This window comes from Vanellus vanellus (assembly GCF_965231255.1).
Source record: "Vanellus vanellus genome assembly, chromosome: 12".
NCBI lineage: Eukaryota > Metazoa > Chordata > Aves > Charadriiformes > Charadriidae > Vanellus > Vanellus vanellus.
This window is the reverse complement of record NC_138917.1, coordinates 21,062,776-21,081,972: the sequence shown is the minus strand read 5'-3', so window position 1 is coordinate 21,081,972 and position 19,197 is coordinate 21,062,776. Positions and strand designations below refer to the sequence as shown.

General features: G+C 50.8%; 1 protein-coding gene across 2 annotated transcripts in view; it reads right to left on the bottom strand.

The window, feature by feature from the left end:
• GNAO1 (G protein subunit alpha o1) overlaps positions 1-19,197 on the bottom strand; it is a gene marked incomplete at both ends in the record, with an annotated part of 149,412 nt that overhangs the window by 86,427 nt on the left and 43,788 nt on the right. For both annotated transcript variants that reach the window (XM_082489258.1, XM_082489257.1), the window contains one exon: positions 10,153-10,294. In XM_082489258.1, the coding sequence (XP_082345384.1) occupies positions 10,153-10,294 (142 nt within the window). The remainder of the gene's footprint in view (positions 1-10,152; positions 10,295-19,197) is intronic.

Below are 19,197 nucleotides of genomic sequence, written 5' to 3'. Positions count from 1 at the left end.
TGGAGGCAGTACTCCAGGTGGGGTCTCACGAGAGTGGAGCAGAGGAGCAGAATCCCCTCCCTCGCCCTGCTGGGCACGCTTCTCCTGATGCAGCCCAGGATACGGTTGGCCTTCTGGGCTGTGGTTGCACATTATTACCAACGTACACAATACTGATTAACAGCCTCAGTAAAACCCGTATGCCGGTAATGAACTCCTCACGTATGGCAGAACTTCTGCTGACCCCACAACTGATGCAGTACAAGGGACATGTTTGAGGTACCACTGTCCCTCTCAGGGGAAGGCGGCCGTCCCCGCGGTGGCCACAAGAGCTCTCTTCCTGGCTGACCAACCTGGGCTACGAGGAGCAGCCGCTGGCTCCGGAAGGGCAGGTTTCCCCTTCGGAAGAGCAGGGTGACGCGGGGCCTGGGCATGGCGTCGGCACATTTGAGTTTCCTCAAGGGCAGCGTATCGGCTGGGAGCCTCTGTCTCCGTGCCTCGCCAGCTCAGCGAGATTCCCCTGATGTAAGGAGGGGACTTCACAGCCACAGGCCATGAAGTGGCTCTTCCGCTCCGGTCTGTTCCCCTGTCTGGGTTAATTTCAGCGTGTGAAGGGTCTGGGCTGGCAGCGAGGACTCCGCGCAGCGCTGAGGATGAGACCTGCTCTGCGGAGAGCCCGAGGCGGCCGAGCGCCCAGCTTCAGCCATGCCCTTGGGGCCGGTACTCTCGCATGGGCACCTGATGGCGTGTCCCTCAGAGGGCTGAACTGCTTTGGGGTCTGTGGCCAGAGCGGACCATTGCAGGAGAATATTGTCTCCTACATTTATTAGGAGCTGGTGTAAGCAAGGGCCATGTTCCCCATCCCTCCTCTCCCACGCGCCCGGGCACGGCAAGGCAGCTGCCCCAGCTCTCCTTCCTCCCTCCCACCCAAGCCGTCCCAAGCCCAGCCTGCCTGTGCTCTTGCCGTTTTGGAGCAATTACTGCGCTATCCCTCACCACGATCCCTGAATAACCATCAAATGACACAGCCATGGGAGGGGGGCTCTTCCCAAGACATTTGTTTTATGCCCCGAGAAGCTGCGGCTGCCCCATCCCTGGAGGTGTTCAAGGCCAGGTTGGACGGGGCCTGGAGCAACCTGGGCTGGTGGGAGGTGTCTCTGCCAGGGCAGGGGGGTGGGACTGGATGGGCTTTAAGGTCCCTTCCAACTCAAACCATTCTGTGATTCTATGCCTTTTTGTGAGTTCCACACTGGAAATCTGTTTAAGGCCAGGGATGCCCCATATAAATGTTTTTATTTTACATCTGGAGACATTCAAATAATAGGAACATCATAGAAGGCATTGGGAAAACAAATATTTTAAATGGCACTCCTAAAACCAGTGAGTAAGCAGCGTGACTCAGCAGCGCTTCCCAACACTTCCCAGAAGAGATGGAAATAAATCCACTTAATAACTGACATGTATTCGAAATGTGCTGAGTAGTTTGTAGCTATCTGCGATCGCTGCTGGGAGAGCTGACTTGCGATCCCACCTGAAGACAGCACCCTGCCTGCATCAGGCTGCGGCCAGATGCAACCTGAACTTCACTCTCAAACACGGTGGTGACTTTCCGGAAGGATTTTAGCGAGTGCCCGATCATCCATCGAGTCAGAAACACGTACAAACATCTTTAAGCCCCTGCCGTGGTGTGCGTTTAACCTTAGTGCCTCGGTTGCACAGTACGTCAAATAACGATGTATTTTTTTGTTCTGCCTTACGGGTCTTTCAATCCCTTTATGGACAGAAAGGCTCTGGAGAAGGACAAACAGTACCTGACTGTGTTCACCGACACCAGACGCTACCCACGGCAAGGCCACTGCTGCCTGCTCTGCGGGGACCGGCTGCTCCGGGTCCCGTCGGATGGGCTGAAACCTGCCTTGGCCAGGCTGTGCTGCCGCGGGGAAGGAGTGGGGGGGTGGTGTGGAGCCTGACCTGCATCCCACCACGGATCCGGGAGCCGCCAGGAAGCCCCTTTGCGGGCAGCGGGGAGGTTTCCACCTTCCCAGGGCTCCGCTCCAGCCGCGCTCTTTCGCCAAATCTTTTTTGCACGCTTCGGCTTTTGTGTTGTCCCACTCTGGCGCTTCCCAGAGAAGCCGTCTTCCACCGGTATCTCCTGGGAACGGAAAGCAGCATCCCCACCTCTCATTAATTCACCGCTAATGTCACAGTCCCGCGGCTGCTTCGTCCTCCCCTGCGTGCCGAGTGCTCCCCTGTCACACCACCCCCCTGGCAGCCCGAACCGCGGCTGCATTTGGATAACAAATCTCACAGGGGAAGGCAGGCAGCCCTTCTGCCAAGGGAACAGGGTTTGGGTTGGGTTTGTTGTTTGGTTGGTTCTTTTTTTTTTTTTCTTCTTTTCAAACTAAAAATACTCCCTGCAGCATCCAACGAAACGGTATCAAACACATAAAGCTCTTGGAGGAAAAATCCATCCCTCTCTCAGCGAAAAGAGAGAGCTTGCAAGCAAGGACTAACCTCCCTCCAGCACAGGGTCTGTGTTTTCACAGGTGAACGGGGACGTTGGGACAGTTTTGGGGGAGGTGGAGATCCTTTTCAAGGATCCTTTGGAGGACTAGCGCTGTTCATTACTCCGCAATCAAGCCTGAAATGGCAGCTGAATGCAGAGACACCAGGAAAAAAAAGAAAAAAAAAAAAAAGGCAGCTCTAAAGATGGATTTGCAATACTCATCATTTAAAAATCACCTTTTTGGGTATTTCCTATCTGATCCTCCCATACGCAAACATCCTCAGGCCTCTCTTTTCCCTCCACGCTTCTAATGCCCGAAGTGCTGGGCAGCTCTTCAAGAGCAGGTTGTCCTCATCTCTCCTGATGACATGGAGAGCACTACGAGCCCAAGCCCATGTCCAGCTGGAATTCCCTTTCCTGGCACCAGCGGCCACCGCCTTGTCATCTCACTGTGTCTCTCTGGGGAGACTCAGGCACCATCTTCTTTAAAGCCCTCTTTAGGCGGTGAAAGCCATGATTAGACTCAATCTGGAGCTTGGAGTTGGAGCGAGATGGCTGTGGTCTCTCTCTTATCAATGATCCCATGAGACATCTCTGTCCCTCCTCTATTTTTTTTTTTTTTTGTTGGTTTTTTTCCAAAAGAAAATTAAGAGGCCAATTTTAACTGATGGCATCTGTTCTGGTCCGTGGTTTTATAGGACGGTTAGCTATAAAGCTAACCTCAGAACTGGGAAGGTGGCATGGACGGCAAGTGTCACCAATCTAGAGTGCCTGGCTGATGCCAAGTGCTCACCAGAGAAACAGATCTGAGTGGCATTTTGAGGTGCGATTCTCATCTGGCTCACTTAGATATGATGCTGAAGTGCATCAAACTATTTTTTTCCCTAGAAATGTGTTTCTTAGGAACAGGTTTCTGACTACGCAGAGGGACTGGAAGACCGGGTGACCTTCTACCCCGGCCCGTCCCCTGAGTGCTGCCCATTCACCACCAGCCCCTGGCATCCGAGAGAACCCAAAAAGCAGACCCAGTGTTTACTTTTGAGTGAGGATTAAAGCGTTGCCATGCCAACACCGCAGATATCATCCTGAAGCAGGACCAACGTGAAAAACATCACGCTGGCACATCAACCGCTTGGTAAGGTGGCACCTTCCAGAGAGCAGCCTTCCACACGACATGCGTTTCCAACTTGCTACGCGACTGCCGCCCACTCTCCCTGCCTCCTTTCGGCTCCATTTCACACGGCCTTTTTTTCACTCTTTAGGAATTTTAACTAAAAATGGGTACATTGGGCCACCTTGGGGAAGTTTCGGGTTTTAGAGCTGTCAGCGGTTGATAGTCTTCCGCTGGAAAAAAGTTAGCTGATATTGCCTCTGGGTGCAGCCGTGTCCATGCAATACAGTCGCTTGCCGAGAGCACCTAGCTCTTTCCACTCCTATTACATTTTCCAGGCTATTTCTATTTGAATCTCCGTTCCTCCCCTTCTCCTCAGGGCCGGTACCATCTCTCTCTTTCACAAAACTCAGGATCTCTTCCAGCCCACAAGCACTGTTACACGTTTGCAGAAGATCGGGATTCTGACTGTTGCTCATCACCACTACTGCTGCCCTATAAATAGTCGTAATCCGTTCGGTGCCAGAGCTAAGATCACATTTTAGCCCTAAATGAATCACCAGTTTTCTATTGTAATTACCCAGGTTGGAAAGGAGGACAGATTGACGAACTTAGCCTAAGTAAAACTCTACATGAAGACTTGGCAACATCCAACCCTACAACCTGCTTATTTAATTGGATGGCTCTTCTAGGCCAAATTCTGTCTGCGAAAGCAAGGCATCATGTGTTTATAGCCATGACACAAGCTTATTTTGTCTCCCTTCTAAATGCTGTCTTTATTAGTAGCATGACTACAGCGAATCAGACACCCGTTCTGGGGTGATCTTCTTTGCTAGATGAAGATCATCGTATGTCATTGACTTGATGACCATGACTTCAGCCTTGCAGGAGCGCAGAGCCAAGCCGTGCCGCTGCTGCTGCAAAGCCGGGTCTCCCGGGACCGGCTGCGGGTCTCAGCCAACTTGGCAGGGATCCCTTTGAGTTTGACTCTCCCAAACAGGTAGAGCAAAGTCATGGAAGCAGACTGGTTCAGGCTCTCTTAGTTGGCACAAAGGGCTATCGTAAACTGTCTTCACGCTCTGCTGTTACGTTACTGTGACCATTTATTAGTGAAAGATTTTGTATTTTCAGGGGCTCAAGGGATTGGGAGATGGGTCCCACACCACGCACCATGCAGAGAGAGCTTACTCTGGGATTTCCCTTGTTCTTTGCCATCTCCCTCTTTCTCCTCCAGCCTCATTTTGCAGCAACGATTCCCAATGCGTTGGCCATCGCCGCCAGCAACAACGAGCCTTTCTTGAATGAGCCAACCATCTCCCCGGCAACAAGGCAGACTGCGAAAATAACAAGTGCTTTCCTTTCTGGTTTATGTTTCCCACCTCTCGAGAAATGCCCTGCCTTTTATTAGTCTCCACTGCTCAAAGCCATGAATGACGGTAACTGAAACGCACCTCGTGGAGGGACAAAGAGGGAGGTGAGTAAGAACGGTGGCTTTGGTCTTACCGGAAAAGAGTACCAGATCTTTACACCCCAGCGAAGGGAAGGCTGAAATATTTGTCCGGCGCTGTTAGAATGATGAACCCAGCAGACCCAGTACAGCAGGAACGGTTATACGCACGCTGTGGCTACCGCATGCAGCAAGCAAAGAGGCTTCAGCCGCAGCTGGACATCCAGACAAATCCTGACACCAGGCAAAAATGGGGAGGCTAATGCCCCCCTTATTCCATTTTCCCTTTCCTCCCACTCCATCCTGCTCCTCTACAAAGCAGCCCTAAGTTATGCTTCACAGTGGTGAAGTTCCCATCGGTTCCAACAGCAGACCAGCACAGGTTGGCCGTGTCCCCACCGCAGTGGCAGAAACCCAGGAATCCTGCCTCCGTCCCCACATCACACCATTAGCCACCAGTCAGCAAAGGGAGGCTCCCTACCAGCACGGCGGCGCCTGATTAACCCCCTCTGCCCTCCCCAAAGTTATTAGCAGCTTTTTTTGCATCTCTCAGAGAGCTGAGGTCAGGGAGCCAGCTGGTCTGGACAGACACCTGCCTGAAATGAAGTAAAATCCACAAATATCTTGAGCTGAGAAGCAGAAAAAGCCAGTTACACAGGAGCAGGTCTTACGAAAAGAGAGCTCCTCCCACACACTGCTCCCTTCCAGCGCCTGGAAGGCAGCAGGTGACAGCGGCTGTGTCCCCGGTCCCGCCACCGCCTTCGGCGCGTGCAGAGGGGCCGGGGCCGGTGGCACCGGGTTTGCGCTTGCACCCCGCTGTTCAGAAGCAGGTTAGATGCAGCTCCAGCGCACGTGGCCCCCTGTGCCAGCCGCCTTGGGTGGGCTGTTCAGTTCCATTAAACGGATTTTTTTTTTTTTTTTTAATATTTCTAACCGGTATTTCAAAACTGCCCCAGGTATGTTTTTGTTTAGCTCACAGTTCAGGAGTTACACGCTGCGTACAGCACGAGGTCACCACCAACACACTTTGCTACAACGCCTGAAAGAAAACCAATTCCCTATCAAAATTTTTCAACACTTCAGCCTCTTTTTAGTTTTCCCTTTCGCAATTGAAGCAGACATTTCCAGACTCCCACCGGGAAAAAAAGTTCAATTTGAAGGTCACCGCATGCCACCTCCGGACCCCAAGCGCCGGACCTGTGACCGTGCCACCTCGGATACCTGCATCGGAGCCACACGACTGATAACGGGATTCTCTGTTGAGTAATTTCTGAGCCGTTCCAGCCTGTTTCGGTCTGGTTTACGCTACAATGAACACGCTCTACAGCTGGTTTTGCACCCGCCTGCATGGGGTGGCATTCTTGCCTGAGCGGGCTCGCTGCAGCCCGGCACCCCTCCAAGCTGTGGGTACCCCCGCCTGGATGCAGCTCCGGCGTTTCACCCCAGTTGCTGCATTTCCAAGCAGCTTCTGAGGTCGGCATTGAGCCGCTGAGGAAAAGACTTTGCCCCTCTTCTGGTTGGGATACCTGAAGCCGGACTTTGGAACTGGCTCTTCAAATGGTGACGTGAACATCCATCGCATCCCTGCCCCAGCGAGGAGCTTGCTTTATTAATACATTTGCACTTTAGAGAACCGTTTAATCCAGAGTTACGGCGTGACTCTTTCCTGCCTGTTAATCTGATTATAAAGGTAAGGACCGAGTAGTGCCCTACGGGCCAGCCGGAGGGACACGAGTAGCCAGACGAGACCCCAAGGCTCTGCTCCTCTTCCTTCCTGCATCCCCGTGCCCTCGGCTCATCGGGGCTCCAGACCCAGGGCGGTGCTGGCCCTGGAGATGAGGAACACCCACGGATGCTGCTCCTCCCGTCTCCTTGCCGACGGCTCCTTTTTCACCCGCCCTCTTGCAGCACGTAAAAGATTTGTGACTTTGCGCGCGCACAGCTTTTCTGGAGTTTCAGACTGACCTTGCGGGCTGCGCGCGGTGATAACGTGCCACGAGCTGGAAGGACGCGCTCCTGCCTCCCTGCGCTGAAGGTTACCGAACAAGGACCGAGGTGCTGCCCACGGGCCATGAACCCTTCATGAGACAGGCACAGCAGCAAGAAAACCCGCTCCCCTGAGCACCGATCACGTATGAAAGTGAAATCCTACACGCAGACTGTTTTGTTCTTAACCGGGGGACAGGTCCTTATCAGCAGAGAGGGTCAGCGAGACCTGGAGCATCTGCTTTGCGTGATTTATTTTGTCTTTTTAGCTCGTATTTCCTCCATTGATCTCACTTGGGTCGACAAAAGCTACGGGATTTAGTCTGGACTCTTCCCCCAGCCTTTCACGTCTGTTAGACTAAATACAGGCGGTATAATTATGGGCAGGAGAAAAATGAGAACAGTGAGAGAGGATTTGATTATTTTACCTCAATAACAAAAGCCCAAATCACATTTATTAAGTAGGGGAGCGGGCTTGGTTGCTCTGAAGGCTGTCAGGGTGCCTTTTGGAAGGGGCAGACGCATCTCCCATGAAGTCGGGGCGGGGGAAGCTGTAACAGCCAAGCAATCCCTGGGGAAAACCTGTCCTGGCTCCTCTCCTTCCCCACTGCTGGATCAGGCTGGGGGCAGCCGCAGCCCCGGCTCCCCTTCCCAAGCTCCCTTCTCTCGGGGGGCTTAAGTGACGAGTAGGGGAAAATCCCCCACTAAAAGATTTGCATTGGAAACCCTCGGCTGAGGAATGACTTTCAAAATAGAAGAGCTTTGCTTGAAAAGGGATGAACCGCGTAGCGTAATACTCAACAAATCGCCTGTTTAATGGCCTCTCTTTATAGCAGCTGTGCATTAATAACCAAAGTGGGAGAGCAGAAGCCACGCGCTTCTTTGTAAGATTAAAATAAATACTATTTCATCCTAATACCAGCAACTTGCTGTGGAGGTTGACTAAGAGAAAGGAGCAAGTGGAAGACCATGGCTTGAGAGACTTTGTTTCTTCCCCCTTCGTCTACTGCTGGATGAAAGAATATCTCTCCCATCTGCGAAGGGAGAAGATACCCCGAATCTGCCCTCCCAGGCTGTGGTTTGGTTTAGCGTGCCTTGTTGCAGGTTTGCCTGCACGCAGTCGGCACGACACCACCGTAAGACAGAAGCAATTCCTCTGGGACTAAATATCTTAAGGGAAACTAGGTTGGGGAGAACTTAATTTAACTTGCTTTTTACTTTGCAAGGCATGACGCAGGATCCCTACTGCCGTAAAGCATCAATTGGAAGAAGAGCGGTTCACACCAGCCGTAAGGAGAAACCTTTTCACCGTGAGGGCAGTACAGCGGTGGGCCAGGTCGCCTGAAATCCTCCATCCTTGGAGGATTTCAGACCCAACCGGATAAAGCCCTGAGCAACCTGCTTTGACCTCAGAGCCGACCTTGCTTGAGCAGGAGGTTGGGCTAGACACCTCCCGAGCTTCTCTCCAGCCGGAGTTATCGTACAATCCTGGGAACAGTTGGCGTCTTTTCCACAGGCACGGGAACAGACGCGGCGTTTTGTGCAGCCCGGTACTCCGGCTCTCATTCCTGGCAGTCCTGATAACAGCTCTCCCCCTCCACAGCCCGTACTTTGCCAGGCCTGGCACTAAAGCGGCGCCTCGGCAAATTAGGACTTCGGGCATTTAAAAAAAAAAAAAAAAAAAGGAATTTTACATTTTAAAACTGTCTGCCACAGACTATTTATCCGACACGGGGAATGATTTGTTTCTGTTTTCCTGGGCATAGGTTTTTAGCTGAGACAAGATACGTTGCCTTGCTGAGAGCTGAGTCACCGAGTAATCAACAGATTAATGTATTCAGTTCGAAAGCCATCAGCATTAGTTCTCGGCAAGCTCACAAGAACTCCATTATGGCATCATCTCTACCTTTGGGATGGAAATGTCTCCAGGATTTAGAGTTCCTGTGGGAAAAAATCCCCAGGTGCAAAGAAATCAAAATACTCCTTTGCGATTGGGAGAAATGAGGTACCTCTTCGTATAGTCACACCACAGCAGGATTTTGGCATCCTTTCTAGTGAATGCTTTTATTATCAGCCCTCTGATAAGGAGTTTGGGGTATGTCATACGTCTGTCATTTGAGAGCTACCTAAAAATAGTCCCGACAGACTCAGTGGCACGTAGGACTTTGCCTTTACCGGGTCTTTAATCTGAAATTATTTTATTTCCAGTGAAACCAAGTGGTTTTACTTTCTCTGGGATGGCAGCGTGCAAAAAGGGTGGTCTCGACTCCTCTAGAGCTCCGAGTTTCTCCGTGTGGGCTTGGTCTGAGCCAGAAACGCAGAAAGGAGAGGCGAAGGCTGGCAGGGGCACCTCACAGAGGAGCCGCTGTTTAAAAATAGGGAGCTGGTTAAAGAAACAACAGAGTGGCAACTGCAAAAGGCCAGGCTGGCTTAGGTGTGTGGCCGGGGGAGGCTGCCAGACATCGCACAGTTATTCCGATAACACGCACGCTAACGCTGCTGCCTAAGACCCTCTCCGTAAGAACCTCACTGAAGCGACACATCCTCTCGTCTGCAAACGAAATTGCCGTTTGGGTACACTCGAATGGGGGATGTGTGAGCAAAAGCCAGTCGAGCCCCCGCAAAAGTGAAGTTAATCCAAAAAGCTTTCCTCTATTAGCAGGCTGGAAGGGGTTTGAACAGCAGCGAGACTTCTCCCCCAGCCATTTCTCCTCGCAGCCTGTCTTTTCAGCACACACACAGCAGACAGGACACATATTCTCACCGTTTCCCCCAGTCTGTCAGTACCTCCACCCAGGCTGTCCCTACATAACAGAATTTTTTTGCGTACTGGCTTGGCTAATGTCGGGACATGAGACATCGTGGCCATCGTGACACAGAGGTCCCCAGGGCTACCCTTCCTAGCGCAGGTGTACCAATGGCATGTCATACGCAATTGTGCCTACGCCTCTGGTTGTTGCACAAACTGCCCATGCACAGGGCACGCAACGGGGGTGTAGATCTTCCCCCCATCCCTCCTTTTCCCTCCAAGATATCCAGATTGTGCAAACGCCTCCAAGTTTGTGCTCTGGAGGCTCCAGGTGCCCGGTTCTCTGTACCCCAGCAGTGGTGATTTTCACTTACCCGTCGTTCCTTATCGCCGTATTCGATGCCCAAGGTATCCATGGCACGTACAATGGCTGCCAGTGACTGTATAGTGTTGCTGTAGACCACTGGCTTGTACTGCTTCACGTCTTCTCCAGAGAAGCCATCCTCGTGGATGATCCTGAAGAAAATGCAAAGGACAAAAAACCTCTTGAGAATGTCATTTCAGTGGGGGAGACGTTTTAAAACAGAGCTGTGCTCTTTTGAAGAGCACATCTGCTAGCTCGATTCAGTTAATTTAGTCAGCATTTCTTTTTAAACCTTCCTGGCTGCTCACCAGTAGCGTCTCTGAGCCCAGTGCCTGGGATTAGCATCCCTTTTGCTCTCTCTCGAGGAGGTTTTGTGCAGGGTCGGCGCATACGGTACCTCTCTCCCAACCCAACCGTGAACGCCGGAGCCTGGAGCCCCTCCTGCCTTCATGCTTACCCGTCACCGAGGGGAGGCTTCCAGGTCCTACATTATCTTTCCTGTCAAGGTCTATGGAAGTATGTTCAACGTTTCCAATGACCATCAGATCAGATCTTAAACAAGTGGTAGAAAACCCCAGTTGTTATCCAGTCGCTTTCACAGCAACTCCCGGGGTGCTTTACAAAAGAAACCAGAGTGGAAATACCCCTGTACGCATGGGGACACAGGCAGGGATGACTTCGTTGTGTAGCACTTGAAGTATTTACAACCCTTCTCCCTCCTTTAAAAGCAGCGCTGGAAGTTTTCCTGCCTAGAGGCATGTTATGTTATCCCTTCCCGAAGCCATGCGGGAAGGAGACCCACAGCCCCAGCAGCTCTGCGCGCGGGATGCTCTGTGCTTTAGTTCCTGTTAAACTCTGCGAAAGGAACTATTTGATGGAGCGAGTTCTTGCAGTCCCTTGCTCCAGTCAGAAGACCGACCCCTGTAATTTCTTCGCTTCTAAGGAGCTCAAGAACTATGCGTGGGTGTGTCTAGAAAACAGCGAGGGTTTGCAGAGCTAATTGTGTTTGACAAGGATTCTGCCCAGTGAAGACATAAGTTATGATGCTGTCTCTTAAATATCGGCAGAGCGGATGATCTGCTTAGCCGAAATGAAGCCCTTGCTTGCTCATCCTCAGATCTCACTGGACAACAGAGAGCCCTTCGGTAACAGATCTGGTCACTGATAAAACCGAGCACCCGGTCTATAACAGCATTTTTGTATCTTTTTTTTCTAAATCGGATACACGCAAAGCAAGGTCCTGACCAGCGCTGGCATCCCCCCGGGGAGAGGGAGCGCTGGCGGGGATCATAGTGAGCTTGCAATAGATACAGTGCTGGGACGGCGGTGGAGATCGGGGCTGGGTGCCAGCCCCGTGTTATTAACAGATGACTACATGAAGAACAAGGCTGATATAGAAACACGCTGACAAAGACACAGATCTGCTGCCCGTGATGTGAAGCTCACCAAAAGGTCTTCTAACCGACACCCCACTCTCCCCACCACAACCTTCAATGACACAGATCTGCTGCCCGTGACGTGAAGCTCACCAAAGGGTCTTCTAACTGACACCCCGCTGTCCCCACCACAACCTTCGATGACACAGATCTGCTGCCCGTGACGTGAAGCTCACCAAAGGGTCTTCTAACTGACACCCCGCTGTCCCCACCACAACCTTCAGTGACACAGATCTGCTGCCCGTGACGTGAAGCTCACCAAAGGGTCTTCTAACCGACACCCCTCTCTCCCCACCACAACCTTTGCTTGCTCATCGCTGAACACTGAGCTCCTGGGAGGAGCTCCTCCAACACCCTCCGACTCCTGGAAAAATATGACCGCAAGCAGAGGCAGAGCAAGACAAGCAGTAGTTCAAATTAACGGGTGTCCAGGGAAAATTTTAAGCTACTGATCTGAGGAACTAACCAGGGAGAGCCCCCTGCTCAGGTACCCCGGCTCCAGGAACAGGGAATGGAAACAGCATGAGGGGCTGCTGGTTCGTCTCGCCTAGGCTGAGAAGAGCAGGGGTGGATGAAAACTTTTCTGACTTAATAAATCCAGACTTGTCAATTCATCAATATTTTTTCTATAGCTAGTTTTGATTTTGATGAAGAGTTACAGGCAATAGCAGAGCTTCTACTCTTTAGCTTTTATTTTGAATGAATCCACCGAGGTTTGGAGTACCAACATTTGAGTAACGAGGAAGGAGGAGGGCCAGCAGAGCTGTGTGTTGGCACTCGATCTCATGGACCCCATGGAAAGTGTAGATGGAAAGAGGTGAGCTTCGGTCTTCTTCAGAGTTTAAACCGTCCCCGGCCTCGCACCATGAAGGTGTTGCCTGACACTTCCACTTCCAAATACTCTGTGTTTCTAAATACTCCAAGCCAGTAAGCTCCCCATCAAGTAACAGGGCTCCTTGGGGTGAAGGGGCGGAATTAAGCAATGGAGAGTGGCTCTGGTATCCCTCAGTGAACATCCTGACATCGTTCAAAGCGCAGACATAAAAGCGTTACTTTTAAAGGGGGCAGGAAAGAGCGTGGAGAAAAAACCACCCCGATTGTTCCTGTGTGAAATCTCTCCGGGAAGGCAGCCACGGCCACTGAAAGCAGCGCTGCGGATGCCAGTATTGAAGTTCTGCTGGAGGAAGTACCTACGGATTAATCAATCGCGCAGTTAGCGCATTACCTAATATTTGAGTGAGCAAATCCCCCCTGCCTAGGGCTGTTCCAAAGCCTGCTAGGACACCATGAACTGGTTTATTGTCCCATATGAAATGCTTCTCCTCTTGCTTTGCCTTGGCGATCTGGTGGCTGAACTCCCGTAGCTGCTTTTTCTGTCGTCCTCTGGAAATGTTCACGCTGCCGCTCACCGGTTTGGGATACGCCTTTCTTCTTGCCTGCCACCCTGCTTTACTGCCTAGAGGACATCTAAAACTCCTCAGGAGGGTATACTGTTATGGGAGATGGCTTGAGCCAGCTCGTGTGCCCCAGGACACGAGAAGCAGCGGGGTTTGGACACTGTCCTGAGCTGCGACCATTAAAAATGCACAGAGTGTAGGAACTAACAGAAGCGAGCAGCGTGTCAAGAGTGGGAAGTCTTTAAAGGTTCCGGCAGGGTGGGCTAGTCCTTGAGCAACCCGCAAATTAATGGGAACACAGAGTTTTCAGCACTAAAAATGTGAATCCTCTGTTTTCTAAACGGTTTGTATTTTTTTCCTGTGTCTGAAATCCAAAGGAAACCGCTGCAGGCAGGTTCCTCTCTGCCACACCAGAGCCGGTTCTCTCCAGGGCAAAGGAAGAAAAGGGATTTAAGAGGATCCCCGGGGGCTGTGGAAGGGGGAGACAATGCGGTAATTTTTAAAAGCGGTTCTGAGCAATTAAAAAGCCATTTCATTCACCGAGTGACTAATGAAACACCGTGCCCTGAACGGAATGGTGAGAGACAACCGAAGCAACCCGCTTGTCTAATGTACCTATTAATGCCCGCTCCCTATCGCCCAGCTGCTAACAGCAAAACCCGTATGTTTGCATCTCATGTTGTCATACTCATTTTAGAATGACACTAACAGACAGGTATGTGTTGGGGAAAATGGTTCCGCTGCAGATCAGATCTTCTGCCATCCCCCAGCAAGTCATTAATCCTGAAGAAGTGCCCAGTGCCTCAGCGATTATTGCTTAATTACAAAATAAATGAAATACTTGGAAACAGGGGGTGCATTCTGCGTAGCAGCTCGCTTTGGCTTCCGTTCAACAAAGCACTTACGTGCCTTCAGCCTTTCACTACAAAAGGAACGTATTAAAAAGGCAAAGCCAAAGATAATTTTGCCGTATGTCCCGGCTGACACGCGCTGCCCCAGTGGTTGTGAAACGGCCGCTTTGAACAAAGCACACGACAGCTCCAGCACGGTAGGGCTGGAGCTCAGCCTGGGGCCGAGCCAGGCGAGGAACCAGTTTGCCTAGGTCACTCCCGGGGGGAATACTTGTCCGTCTATCCCGAAAACCTCCCAGAGCACAGGTTACAGTCTCCCCCCCTCCCTGCTTCAGTCCCAGACCAGCTATTCTGGTGCTCTCCTTCCAGCCCTTCCAACCTAAGCTAGGTTTAGTACGTGCAGACTCTTCTTCCCTACGCCTTCTCCAACTGGGTCCTCCTCCTTCTTGGGGCGCGGTGCTCCAGACTTAGACCCAGTTCTCACTCCTCTGATGTCCCGAGATCATTTTAAGCTGGAAAACGTACTGAAGTACCTCTCCCAGCTCCACGTCGCTGCCACGTGTAATTACGTATTTTCATCCATTTTTCACCAATGAAAATTTTGAAGGAAGTCAACCCAGATCCCTGCAGAGTCCTGCCTGACAGGGTCCTCTGCTCTGACCACGAGCCACCCTTAACTGTATTCTTCGGGGATGAGTTGTGTTACTCATCCTTTTTTGTGCAAGATCTGAAGTAGTTTTATCTGGACTGTTTTTCCAGGTCACTTGATGAAAGGCAAGTGGGACCGTGTCAAACCCTTCCCAAAATCTAGATATGGCACCCACTCACCTCTCCTACTTCTGCTGAGGAATCAAATGAGATTAGTTTAACATGCCTCATTTTTGTATAATCCATGGTGGATGTCACTCATCTCCCTTTTTATCTCCCAGGTGCTTGCAAATTGTTTGATTGATAGTTCAATTCTCTCGAAAGCTTCTAGAAGATGACTGGTCTATAATTCTCACTCTTCTTTTCTCCCTCTATATTTAGAAGTAGACACCATGTTTACATTTTTTTCCCGTCTTCTGGTACCTCACCTGCCCTCCAAGAGCTCTCAAGGAGAAGTGTTTGTGTTTCTGAGATGGCGCCAGCAGAGCCTGTAAGAATGTAGTACGAAGTTCCTTAAACACGGCTGGCCTGAAGACATTTAATCTTACAAAACTTGCCCTTCTTGTGCCAGAGAGAGAGAGAGAGAGAGATGGCAGCGCCCAGCAGCGGAGCCTGCTGCGGACACTCCTGCTCCCCCTCTTCCTTCCAGCGCGTGGTGTCCTCCATCCCCTTCACAGCTCTGCATGCAGGTTCTCCTTTCCTGACCGACGCAGCCCTGCCTCATCTCCCGCACTTTGCCACTCCCCCCCAGAACCTCGAGCCGATGCCTCTGAAATGTTTCCTGTTCATTCGGGGAGCTTTGTGTGGCTTCAAACTCTCTGCATCACTGTAAAAGACATATGTAGAGACTTCCAGTTGCCTACCAGAGCCAATAAATCCCATACTGCTTCTGTTTTACCTAAGGTGATTTACTTTCAATCAGCAAGACGTTTCCAGCTGAATGAATTTTTCCCGTATCAACGCACATCCCCGAAATTACACTGATTTGCTTGAATAAAACCAGGCAAGAAATCACGAGGAGATTATTACACTCGAAGTGTACGGCAAGCAAATACCTTGCAAATGAAGGGTCCAGTTCCTGCAAGAGCATTCCTCGCTCCTCACCTTCATCTGGACAAATTAAGGCACTTAAAGGTCATCGCGCAGCTTTCCTGCAGAGCCCTGTGCCCCAGCGATGAGTTTCACCTCCCGGGGCTGTAGGATGCTGAGCAGGGTCTGGCTGGCAGTGGTACCCTGCACAGCCCGGATGGTTGTGTGCTCCTCTGCAGCGTCCCCTTCCACGGCAGGAGAGCTCAGGTCTCTCCCCAGCGCTCTGTGTGGGGAGGTCCCGAAGCCCACATGGACAACGTGGGCCGGGAAAACCTCCCAGCCGATGCAAAGAGCATGGGATGTTACAGAGTGTAAAGTACTGCCTCCAAAAAAGATGCTATGGGCCACGGCAGAAAGGGACAACTGAGCATTTGCCCACCAATGCAGTTTTGCTCGGGCTGTTGAGAGACCCATTCACACATATACATTTAAGGTATAGGCTGATCCAACGTGGATTTTACATGTAGAATCTTGGAAAGAACACACATACAAATTTTTGCTCGGCAAACTTTTCTGATTTTTTTTTTTCTCCCTTCTTCCCCTCTTTTTCTTTCAGAAATAATCTTTTCTGTTTCATGCCAGAATCAAACAGGCTCTGCCTGGGGAGGCCACATCTGGAGCGCTGTGTCCAGTTCGGGGCTCCCCGGGTCAAGAAGGACAGGGAACTGCTGGAGAGGGTCCAGCAAAGGGCTACAGAGATGATGAGGGGAGTGGAGCATCTTTCTGCTGAGGAAAGGCTGATGGACGGGGGGCTTTTCAGTCTGGAGAAGGGAAGGTTGAGGGGGATCTTATCAACGCTTATCAATCCTTCAAGGGAGAGGGCCAGGGCGATGGGAACAGCTTTTTGTCAGTGGTGCCCAGTGACAGGACAAGAGGGAACGGCCACAAACATGACCACAGGAAGTTCCATCTCAACCTGAGGAGGGACATCTTTCCCGTAAGGGTGGCAGAGCACTGGCACAGCTGCCCAGAGAGGGGGGGGGAGTCTCCCACTCTGGAGCCATTCCAAACCCGCCTGGACATGTCCTGTGCCATTGCTGGAGGTGCCCCTGCTCTGGGGGGGGGTGGCACTGGGGGAGCTCCAGAGGGCCCTTCCCACCCTCACCAGTCTGGGATTCTGGTGAGGCCGGGCAGAGCTTGAGTCAAAAGAACAAAACCTAATGGGGAAAAACAATAATGCAAAAATCTGACTTTATATGCAGGGAATGGAAGGGGTTGATCACATTGTGATGGAAAATCTGCGGCTGGAGGTAATCAGCTACTTTTAAATTTATTTTTATCTTGATATGAGGTTAAAAAGTTTGTTTACAGGGGAGTTATGACGCTAAATTCCAGTGATTCTCTTCTCACTCATTTAATAGCTTGAAATGCGATTAAAAACTCCTGGATTATGTTAAACTAAATCAACGCAGATGCCCGTGACCTTGTGTTTGAGAGACTGCAAAGGCACAGTTCAGACCTCCGTGACTGGGTGCAAATCTCTCAAAACTCTCATTCTTCTTCCCCTCTGGCTGTGCTTGAATGACACATTGTACATCCTATTCCCGCAAGAAATTCTCCGAGATGGAGATTAAGATGACGGTTTGCCTACATGCCCGCTTTTTCAAAAAGAAAAACAGCTTCCTTAGTCAGGGTCATCTAAAAACTGCAAACGGAGCTCAGTTTAAAAACGTATAATTTTTTCAACCTGGATTTTTAACACCAGTCCAAGAAATACTGATGGAGCCTTGTGATAGACTCCCAGCTGGGGGAAATCTCCTTTCTGGAGGAAATACCTTTGGGTCACTCAAAACTGAATTCTTACCACCAAAGTATTTCTTGCATGCAAAGACGTTATTCTAACTAACCAGCTGGTTCATGTTAAAAAATAAGCAAATCCATCAGGCGATTGAAATGCTGCCAAAACCTACAGCCCTGGCGATGGTCGAGCTTATTCAAATCAATTGCAAAGGTTTCATGGACCTGTACAGGACAGAAACACTCTTGCTCTTCTGAAGCAGCTAAATTTGTGCGTAATATCACCGCCTGTAAGTAACTGATGCCTTCATGAGGTCTGGCTAAAGCTATGCATGGGCTTCGGCACCGTATCTGCTGGCCAAAAAGCTAGAAAATGAGGTTATAAGAAACTCCCTTGTGTATACTCAGAATGGATGTTGCCACCATCTTATTTTTTGCCTGTCGATGAGAAGCTGTTGAGCTAACGATGATTAGCTTCCAGACATGTAAGGGCCAGATACTGAGTCTCCCCCCAAACCTTTGATTTCAGCTTGTTTTCGGGCGTATAAAATACATCATAGAATCACAGAATGGTTTAGGTTGGAAGGGACCTTAAAGATCATCCAGTGCCACCCCCCTGCCCTGGGCAGGGACACCTCCCCCCAGCCCAGGTTGCTCCAAGCCCCATCCAACCTGGCCTTGAACACCTCCAGGGATGGGGCAGCCACAGCTTCTCGGGGCAACCTGCGCCACCCTCAAAGTAAAAAATTTCTTCCTAATATCTAAGCTAAATCTCCCTTCTTCCAGTTTGAAGCCATTCCCCCTCGTCCTATCGCTACATGCCCTTGTAAAAAGTCCCTCCCCAGCTCTCCTGGAGCCCCTTTAGGCACTGGAAGGGGCTCTAAGGTCTCCCCGGAGCCTTCTCTTCTCCAAGCGGAACACCCCCAACTCTCAATACAGAATTCTCTTCATTTCCAGCTTAAGACAGACCGAAACCAGGAACAAGTGCACTAAAGAAAACTCCCAGTGTGGTACTGTGCCCCTGCAGTCCTGTGACCTTTTCGAAGCAGATCTTAGACGTTTTAAAACGATTATTATTTTTTAATTGAGTTTTACATCGATGCTTAATTTTGGCTTTGGGCTGCCTTGAGGGGTGATCCTCACTTTGGTTCCACACTGTAGCTGAGAGCAGAGATGTTTACCTGGAAGGACTCAGTTCCCTTCATCAGCCTGGGGGCCTGGGTTGGGTTTTGGACCCCGCGTTCGGGACGCACCAGCGACCCTTCCCATCTTTGCTCCGTGAGGACTGTTTCAGCATTTACATTTTCTAACGGGGAGCGGTGGAGTGAAATACTCTGGTTTTAAGTGTGTGTATAAAACAAATTTAAGAGCGTAAACAGCCTACTGCGTCCTGAAAGTAATTAATTACTGTTGACAAAGGAAAGACACCAGTAGTGATATTTCAAAAGAAGGCAAAGCTGAGCAGGCAGGGCAAATCCAGCTACTCTGCTAGTACTCCACCCAAAATGTAGTCATCCTTTGAAATTTAACACCACCAAGTCGGGGAAATGAAGCACCCCGTGGCTTACCCGTCAGCATTACCCACACCAAGCCTAACTGTGCACGGAGTCAACCAGATCAGTGTTGGTATGGTCGGTACGGTGGTGTTGACCAGAGTCAACCATACCCACCCGAGTCACCCCGATGATAGTTTTTTCCCTGCAGAGACCACCGAACCCAAACCTCAGACCCTTCCCCTAAAGCACGGAGATAGGGGATGGCGGCACAGGGGTGCAAGTCAGGGGGAGGAAAAAAATCCATCACGCTTGCTGATACAGAAGCAAGACAACGGACCCTCTTTCTTGCTGCCCCAAATCAGTTTTTTAGGCTCCCAAAAGCCCCATCTGCCCAGAGGGGA